Here is a 9967-nt window from a genome sequence, read left to right as displayed (position 1 = left end):
CATAATTACCCGAAATTATGTTAATTGATGTAATTATGTGCATACATTTATGCTAATTTGAGAGATAATTGTATTAGTTTATGTGAATGTATGTGATTATGCTAATGCGAGTCGTTATGATAATTAGGCCCTGACTCGCTGACGAGGATCGTATCATCAATCGGGATAAGACAATACATCTTATGAAGTTATGCAGGTGTGATGTAAGTACGTCAGATTAAACCCGGCTTCGTTGTCTAGGTTCGTATTATCGATCGGTATAATGCAATTATTCTCACTTTAACATTTACTGATTATGTATTAGTGTTTATGTCAGGTCTCCAAATTCAAATCTCACCACAGGATACAGTTCTTATAATTAAGATTATTACGCATGAACTCAGGAAAGAAACACTCAAACACTTCTGTGTTAAGCAATTTTAATTCTAAGCAAAACCTTAACACTCTAATATGCGAATTTTTATGCTTGAAATTGTCAACACACTACTCCAGATGTTCCCCTCATTGATCCATACATTTAACCCTCAATGATCACGTTTGTTAATTGGGTAACAGAATTGATTACTTCCTCAGAGTACGCGAGCATACACGGCGAGAGGAAAACGTCCTTAAACATTCATGCGACGACATTCATACGACAGGCAATAAAGCAAATTATTATACCCCAAAGGCAAAAGTATACGTCAATAGATTCATTGGCAAGATTATATAATTAACTAAATGTCTTGGATTAAGGGTGTGCGACGGGGTGCGTGCCTTCCTACGGGAGATTATCTTTGGCTAAGTTTTAATTAATTCGCAGACAAGATCATATGATGAAGAAACAGGTTTAACACGATATTCTCTCTGTGAGCGTGTAGATTTGTGACGAAGGTTTGAAGTTTAGTTTGTATCGATGAATCTATTGGTAATTTATGCGATTGGAAGTAAAATCACATAAAAAATAAAAATATTAATGTACTTATAAACGCCGCATTCTTACTACTCGATGAGCCGCGATGCCTTGACGGCCAGCTGATGGTGGTGCACTTTATAATTAGTCTTCTTATTGTGGATCGTTGTATTGTCTCTTTGGTAAATTCTTGTGTGAGCAGACGCCGGGAGCGTCGTGGGATTGTGAGGGTGGGGGAGGGTTTGTGAGGGTGGAGGAGGGTATACGAACGACGGCTGGTTCCCTTGCTCTTGTCTCGGTTCCCAGCTGGTGCTGGTCGGTGTGCGTGTGGTTCGAACCCACGAAGCGCTCGCTGGCGCTGACACTCTTGCTCACGGGCGGCTGGTCAGGCTCTTTCCCCTGCTGGATGAGCCGAATCGGCACAACGCTTGTCCGCTGGCAGCTGGCACCCTTGCTTGGTGGAGGATGCTGGCACTGCGGCGTGCTCTTTCCTGCTCCGGCTCTCTGGCGATGAACGATGCTTTCATTCGTTGATGGCTGGCTTGGTCGACGTTTGGCGCTTCCCGCCCTCTCTTGACGGATGATGCTGGAATTCTCGTCAGCTTAGCTCGAACTGCAGTGGCTCTTGTGAGTCGATGCCCAGAGCGGAGTGATTTCCGAGCGATACTTCTTCTGATGGCGCTGAATTTGTACGGCGTAGCAAGTCGCTACTCAGCGAGCCTCGCCATCCTGGATGAGTTGCGGAGTCTTCTTCTGCGCCGGTGGCTAGCTGGTCATCTTCGGTAGCTGATGGTCGCCGTCTTCTGCCGCTGGTAGCTGTGATCAATGCTGGCTTGTCTCTTTTTATGCCAAAATTTCTTCCTCTGGCTCGCCTTCTTACAAAGGACCGGAACTTCCTTTGATCTCACTCTGTGTTGTGGCGGGGGGGGGGGGCTGTATGTGTGTCTGCGTGTGTGTGTCATTTATTAAGCCATCTGTGTCTCTCCCTGTGGTCACCGTCGCCCTCCTCAAGCCATCTTTGTTTTGGGTTTATTACTTTTTATGGCCTATCTCCGGCGGCCTATTGTGTGTGAGAATGGCGGCTGCTGTGAGGGGAGGGGGTTGTTCACCTCACCCCCTCCGGCCTCCAAGCGACACCACGATTAAAAATATATTGGCAAAATCCTCATTAATAACAAAAATGGAAAAAAAGGCCTATATATATACAACAGGGGTGAGCATCTACATCATTAGACCTCCTTTGCCAGTACCAAAATGTAATAGGGTTTTTCCCATTTTTTCAGGCAACAAAACTGAAACCTTTTTACAAGGATTCATGTCTGCATTAACCACAATACCTGCAGTCAAAATGCAAACAAAAAACATACTATGATAATATATGCATTGTCCTTGAAACTGATTGGTCCACACCAAGGGACGGCTTTCTTTTGAGCCTCGACCCAATTGGTGCTCGACCAGATGACGCCAAAAGGCATACAGCTCAAAGACAATGCACTATCAAAGTAATGAGGGCTCGGGGTGAGCATCTACATCATTAGATCTCCTTTGCCAGTACCAGTTTCAAGGACAATGCATATATTATCATAGTATGTTTTTTTGTTTGCATTTTGACTGCAGGTATTGTGGTTAATGTAGACATGCATCCTTGTAAAAAGGTTTCAAAATAAAAACCCTATTATTACATTTTGGTACTGGCAAAGGAGGTATAATGACAGAGGTGGCCAATAAAGATGCATAACGGTGATTGGCTGGCTGCAAATGCAGACACGGTGTAAGCGTCTCGGGGTCTGGAGATTGAGGCGATAGCGGCGGAAGCCACGGGCGTGAGGCGACAGGAGGTCGCCAGATTAATTAAGGAGTTAATGAGTGAGGGGATATAAGGCGATGTGCAGAGACACGCGGGGAGTTGTGAGTTGGGTTGGTTGGAGAGACGACAAGTCCGGGCCCCGCTCTCCACACCTCGTCCTCTCCAGTGGGGATGCTTGGTGCCCCGCTGGAGGCAGGGGCGAGGATGGAGGAGCGAGGGTAGACAGGCTAGCAGTAGAGAAGCTAGCAGAGTATATAGACTAGCAATGGAGAAGCTACCAGAGTATATAGTAATAGGCTAGCAGTGGAGAGGCTAGGAGAGTGAGAACAGGCTTGCAGTGGAGAGGCTAGCAGTGTGTACGGTGGGAAGCTACCAGAGTGTGTAGCGATGGGCTAGTGGCGCAAGCGAAGCGTGGCAGGCGAGCAGCGTAGGCGGGAGAGTTGCGACGGAGTCATGTGGTGGTGTTGAGGAGTCCTGTTGAATAAAAGTGACACAGGAGAAAAAGGTGTCTGCGTGAAATAAAAACACTACACAAGTGCCGTGGTGGCGAATGTCAGGCATTGTTGTTAACCTGTATTGATCAAACGATGATCTCATTATCATAGTTGGTTAACAATGGATTATGCATTTGTGGACACCTAAGTAACAACATGCAATGCGAGTTTTATTTTTACATCTGACAGTCAATGGAGCATTGCTTGATCATTCCTGAGCCAGCAAACTTCGCTTTCCAATGTGGTAATAAAGCATCCTATGTTGGAATGGAAGCCTTTTTGTTCCAACATCAAACTAATTGTACCTTAAGTATTCATTACATGCAGTGCAATACACTACAGTTTACAATGACCTATTCCAATTTAAACTTACTGTTTTTTTGGTCTTAATACATTTTGGGTTAAATATATGAATCTCTCTTCATCCTCATATAAATACAGCAAACCCCTGCCCATTGCAGGGGTTGTGTTCTTGAAAATAGCGGCAATTGGAAAATCCACGAACCGCAAACTCAAAGGCATTGTTGGGAAAACTAGGGGGTACGGTTCACGGTTTGTAATACGACACACCCCTCCTTTTGTTGTACGTTACCCTACACCAACCCAAACATTACACTGCAAGTATGTTAATTGTAAAATATTATTTGCTAGTGTTAAATATAGTGCACAGTACTGTACAGTACACTAATGGAAGAAAAATCGTGGGTGGCTGAACCTTACTGGAGGCTGGGAACACCACGTGACCTGGGGCCCGCGATGGCCCGCTTGGGAGACAAGACGGAGACGACGGCACACGTTTGTTGTCCCGCAGCAGCTGTAGCACCATCGTCATCGCGAGCAGTGCAGTTACGATGCGAACTGGAAACTCGCGGCCAACCGCGAATGGTCAAGCCGCCACAGGGGCGCAATCGGCGAACTGTACCTCAATACATTTGGTGTGAAACCACAAAACTGCAATAGCTAAACCCGAGAGAGAAAAGGGTTTGCTGTAATATGTTTTACAACGGTGTGAGATCACATTTAATGTAGATCTTCCAGATTTGACTACCACACTACTTGTTGAACGAGCTTGGTTAGACCAGGTATAAATATGACATATTTTGTGACAAACATGTCCATACATTCTTAAAATAAAAAAAAAATCACCCCTTCAGTTGAAATGACTTTGTGGGGCCTGATACTAGATGCCCTGTCGAAACACCAACACGCTCTACTTCAAACCTTCAGGACCAGGAAGAACATATTGACTAACTGGGAAGATCATGCACCCCCCTCGTGGAAACAGTGGCACAACACTCTTTAAGCCCAAGCAGGTATTGAGTACTTAAGCCACAAGCTTAAAGGGAGGGAACGGAAGTTTGAGACCAGGTCATCCCTCCTTCCTACGGAGCCTAAAATTTGTTTTTTGTTTGTTTTTATTTATTTTGGTATAGCCCTGTGAGCCATTCGGCTCTTGAATCGGGTGCAACCACAACAAACAAAAAAAAACATGAACAAGAAAAACATCTTAAAATGACTATGTGACTGTGCAAACAGAAAATCCATGAAAAAAAACAGCAAAAGGTTCCTGAAAAAAGCACCGCACACCAACGCTTTGGGCAAATAATCCCAGTGGGATGCAAGTCAAACAACAACAACCACAAGAAAAATTTGATTAAGGCCATCAGTCTAACTCCTACTAAAACAAAACAAACATGTCCAAACCAAAAAACGTTTTCGAAATCACCAAAAAATAAAGCCATAATTGCAACGTAACAGTGATCACAGGGACTGTGACCGAATTTTTACAATAAACTACATAAATAACATGTAACACCAAATCCTAGAGCCATAGCAATGTGGAATATCCAAAATTGGCTCAAAGGTGTATAAATAGAAGATGAGCACTGCCTCAATGCTCATTTGAGCAGCAGATCACTGACTTTTCTGAATGCTGGCTTGAAGCAATATGTGGAATGTTAGACATCAGCTGGTGCCTTCAACATCGCCGCATTTGAATAATTCCCCACGTTATAATCATTCACCACCGAGGTGCCATGCGATTGAGGGACTCTCACTGATGCTGGCGCCGGTCAATTCAGCTGAATGTAGAGCTTCTGCCCTGTCTGCTTCATGTCCTTCAGTCTGAAAATACCTTCTGGGCTGAATTTATTGTCAATTAACCTGCAATGGAGAAAGGGGATGCATGTTGAGTGGACATTCCATTAAATTAAGTTAACTGAACTAGGTGTCAGCATGTAAAAAGTATACCCATGTGACAGAAGGAGATTAGATTAGAGCCAATGTTGCCATGGGAAAGCCGGCATTGAGGAAAAACACAATACTGCTCACAAGTATTCTTTGGGTCTTTCGGTAAAGTCACGTAGATAGGTTCATAGAAAAATAACAAAAAACTACGACGTTTCGATCAAAACACAAGCTGTCATCATGAGGAAAAGGGGGGTAGCTTCTAAAGGCAAACTGCTTTTAGCCAAAATGTCAGCAGCATGGGTGGGGCAGCTAATGTTAATGTAAGTGTAGTGACATCGCGGGATGTCACTGTGCTGTGCCGGCTCTAGAGAGTCACGGCGTGCAATGTAACGACATCACGGACACCACTATGATGTGGGTGTAGTACCGGCCCTAGAGGGGCTCGGTGAGCGCTGGTTGATAGTGCGAGGTAGCACCACGCTTGGCGTGCAGTGGCAGCCCTACAGGATAGGGCGTGGGTGTGCCGGAGTTACTAAAGGCCATGGCACTCTGGTTGACCCGAGAGGACATGTGACCGGTTAAGTCTACAAAGGGGCCCCAAGTGGGGGCTAGGGGTGGTCAAGTGGTCCGGGTCCAGATCCTGCTCAAGGATTCTGGAAGGTGGTCGTGGCCAAGGGTGGAGCTGGCCACGCCGCAGAGGATATAGGCCGGGTCCCCCAGAGGGACCGGCGTTGTTCATCTTGAAGCCTTTGTCTATGCCCTACGTTCTACCGAGTCTCCAACACGTGGACCTGGACCCGAGCTGTGGTCCGGTCCATTGTAGCTAGTCATGTTGTAATTAGTGTAGTTAGCCTGGTGGTCACCACCACAGGTTGTTATTCTGTTAAGGGGCAATTACCCCGTGTGTTGGTGTTAAATAAATGCGTTGCCTCCAAGAGTACGTCTGCGACTCAGTTGAACTCACTACATAAGTGAGGTGCGGCGACTGCGATGGCAGTGGGTTTCCACCAATGAAAGGGCTGCCAGGTAAAAATTAGCATGTTACTGTAAGATCGGTGAGCAGCCTCCAAGGCAAGCGTGCTGAGGTGTTCGTGAACACAAGGCAGATCTGAAACATGGTAGGAGCAATACCTTGGCCGTGGCTGATCATTGTTTTAATGCGGTGGGCTCACACAATATTGATATCTCTAAGACAAAGGTAATTCTAGATTTGAAGCTTTCGTGACTGCAAGGAATCATACTATTTGTTTTTTTTCGGTAAAGTCACGTAGGTAAAAAATCAATAAAATAAAATAAATGAAAAAACAACTAAATTAAATCACGATGTTTCGAAGGCAACACAAGCTTCCGTCTTCAGGTGCTGTGACGATTTCCACCTGGAGACGGAAGCTTGTGTTGCTTCTGAAACGTCGTGATTTAATTTAGTTGTTTTTTCATTTATTTTATTTTATTGAGTTTTTACCTATGTGACTTTACCGAAAAAAAAACAAAGAGTAAGACGAAGGTACTTTGCAAACCCACTGGTTATCAACAAAGATTCGTTCATGAAGCCATCCATATATACAGACACAATTTAAACCGAGAAGATGGGTACAAACTTAGCAATCGTTGGAAGGACGTTATTAACCAGTTTAAGTCATAACTGGCTGTGATGTTCTCATCCTGCCACCTTCCGACGTTAGTTGTTATTTTCGGCTCTGCGATTTTACATTAACAGGTTAAATTTCTCACATCAACACAGCCACCTTCACGCGCAGTACCTCGATGTGGCGGTGGCTCTGCGATTTTACATTAACATTCTAATCTCTCACATTAACATAGCCACATCAGCGCACTCGCCGTGGAGGCTGCTCACCGATCTCACATTAACATGCTAATTTTTACCTGGCAGCCCTTTAATTGGTGGAAACCCACCGCCATTGCGGTCGCTGCCCATCACTTACATTAACATTAGCTGCCCCACCCATGCTGCTGAGATTTTGGCTATGCCCATTTTAAACCTTTATAAACAGTTTGCCTTTAGAAGTTAACCCCCTTTTCCTGATGACGACCACTTGCGTTGCGATCAAAACATCGTAGTTTTTTGTTATTTTTCTTTGAACCTATCTATATGACTTTACCAAGAGACCCAAAGAATATTAATTCCTGCAGTCACGAAAGCTTTAAGTCAAGATTTAACTGCTCACAAGATGAAAGAGCATAGTTTATAAAGAGACTCATGGAGATCCCAGTATGGAGTGTATAGGAAACCCTTGCCCATCGCGGGAGTTACGTTCTTGAGAATACCAGCAATCGGCAAATTCGCGATTTACAAGCTCAAAAGCATTACAGGGAAAACTTGAGGTCTGGTTGACGGTTCGTAATACAATACCGCTTACTTTTATTTGATGCTACCCCAAACATTAAACAGGAAGTTTTTTTTTAATGTCAAATATGATTAATATTATATTCTTTGGGTTATTCGGTAAAGTCACGTAGATAGGTACAAATTTATTAAAGTAATAAATATTTAATATTATTATAATACATATTTTATATGATTTTTTTTATTAATTTGTACCTATCTACGTGACTTTACCTAAAGACCCAAACAATATGAATTCCTGCAGCCACGATAGCTTTAAGTCATGATTCATATTCTTGTAGCATTAAATATAACTTGTACAGTAAATGTATAGATGTTTTTTATTAAGTGTATAACTACTGTACACTACAAGAAAAAAATCGCGGCCGACTGAACCTCACTGCCTCCTCACTGGAGACTGGGAACACCACGTGACCTGGGACCCGCGATGGGCCGCTTGAGAGACAACATGGAGATAAGACGTCACGTGTGTTATTGCAGCAGCATCATCATTAGCTTAAGCAGTGCAGTTACGATGCATACATGAATCTTGCAGTCAATCCCGAATGGTCGAGCCACAGAATGAGACAAATGTATATAGTGTACACGATTGTACATGTTTACGTGTACAGTAGGGTCATGAGGTTGTTGTCGACAGCAAGAGATACAAACGTGGACTCTCGACACACAAGTGACGCACACAAAGATGCCAGAAAAAAGACTGAGGAAGAGCAAGGCACACCGTGTATCACAGCGCGCATCACTACTACAGTCGCAGTACTACAGTACCAGCCTCCCCAAACAATGCTGCCAACACCCACGCCAACTCAGAAAAGTAGTCTGTCACGCGCTAGACTCCTTGCGTTATAGCAGTGTGCCTCGCGTTAAGCGAAAAAGCATGTGAAAGGACAAATGTGTAGTGTGAATGCCACACGTTAAACGGATTTACTGTATACATTTTAACAATCTATTGGGATTTGCTGTAAATGTGTAAGCGTTTAACGATGTGGCCATGAGCAAAACATGACAAATATGCAGGACTTGAAATGTTTGTTAAAATTAGACATTTCATTTTGGAATACATGCAGCAGCACACGCCACACAGACTCACGAGACCCAGTCGAAGCAAGGGTTAGTGGTGAGGATTTGATGCAGGGCAGGAATTGATTTGTCCGTCAGAGAACATTTGTTCAAGCTGTGGAGGTGGAAAAAAAGAGAGTTTATCATCAATTAAAACCATGCACAGTGTTGGATATAAAAGCCTTTTTCCAAATTTGATATTAACAATAATATCTGCCGATATATATTTTTTTAACAATAAAGAGAAATAATGCATAAAACACACAAACCCAAAAACACGCAAACACAGATGGATATCATAAGCAGGCCACAAATAAATAAATAATGAGACTCTCAAGGCGAGGATGTAACAGCTATCGGCGAAGATCTCCAGATGAACAAGTGTTTGATGTGCCCTAAGGGAGGTCACGCAGAGGGAAGCCCTCCGCAAGCCAGACACGAGGACGCCCACGGGTTAAACCATATTTTTTTTCTCCCTTTGTCATTAAAACAACGGTTACAATTTAAAATGCAATAACAAGAATAAGCTAAAATTAGCGATCCTCACGATCACTCCAATTAAGACCAGGCCACCAGATGCATCAGTGAATCCTTATCCAAATATTAATTCGATATCAAATGATTTTCACCTTTAATACTTTTACTGTTAAAACAAAGCTTGGAGACAGAAATACCGAGTCACATCAAAGGTTATCGAGAAGGAATGAGGCGAACGGGCAAACTTACGAAAGAGTTTAAACAATATCCCAAGCAACCCCGACCACCTTTGTCTCTCTCGCAGCGCGGAGAAGCAGGAACCACACCTTATCACAAGGGGCCATCTGGAGCGAGCCAGTCGGATTAATGAGGAAACACACCCCACCCACACACAACAGCCAGCGAACAAGTTTTAAGTTAAAGGAATTGCAATACAAATCACACATAACATTAATAATAACGTGTTAACCTTAAAAGACATTCCATTATAGAACCTTACAGAACCAAGGGATATGGATTCCAACAATCAAGAAACGGACCTCTTAAAATCAGGATAAACATCTATATTATAAAATAAATAATAACTCCATCGTAACAACGCGAACCTCGGAATAATCCGAGAGGTGCGTCGGAAGGACATAGTTACAAAACACGAGCCTTGGTAAACATAAGACCAAATGGTA

At 43.5% G+C, this 9967-nt stretch overlaps 1 protein-coding gene across 5 annotated transcripts in view; it reads right to left on the bottom strand.

Annotated features, from left to right (window-relative positions):
- Window positions 1-402: 402 nt before the first annotated feature.
- Window positions 403-9967, bottom strand: part of LOC116940403 (NACHT, LRR and PYD domains-containing protein 3-like) — a 29526-nt gene continuing 19961 nt past the window's right edge. For 3 of the 5 annotated variants that reach the window (XR_012941365.1, XR_012941366.1, XR_012941367.1), the window contains 3 exons: window positions 8839-8922; window positions 3914-5356; window positions 403-3173 (listed from right to left, as the gene is read on the bottom strand). Coding sequence is in view for 2 of the 5 variants with exons in the window: in XM_076065985.1 (XP_075922100.1) it covers window positions 5266-5356; window positions 8839-8922 (175 nt within the window). In the remaining 3 variants the exon portion in view is untranslated. Of the gene's footprint in view, window positions 5357-8838; window positions 8923-9967 lie in introns of all 5 variants that reach the window. The other 2 variants (XM_076065985.1, XM_076065986.1) reach the window with 2 other exon arrangements.

The sequence above is a fragment of the Petromyzon marinus genome, chromosome 9 (genome assembly GCF_048934315.1).
Source record: "Petromyzon marinus isolate PM22_M1 ecotype Great Lakes invasive population chromosome 9, UKy_Petmar_22M1.pri1.0, whole genome shotgun sequence".
NCBI classification, from domain to species: domain Eukaryota; kingdom Metazoa; phylum Chordata; class Hyperoartia; order Petromyzontiformes; family Petromyzontidae; genus Petromyzon; species Petromyzon marinus.
The sequence above is the reverse complement of the archived record's forward strand: the minus strand, read 5'-3'. Positions and strand labels throughout refer to the sequence as shown.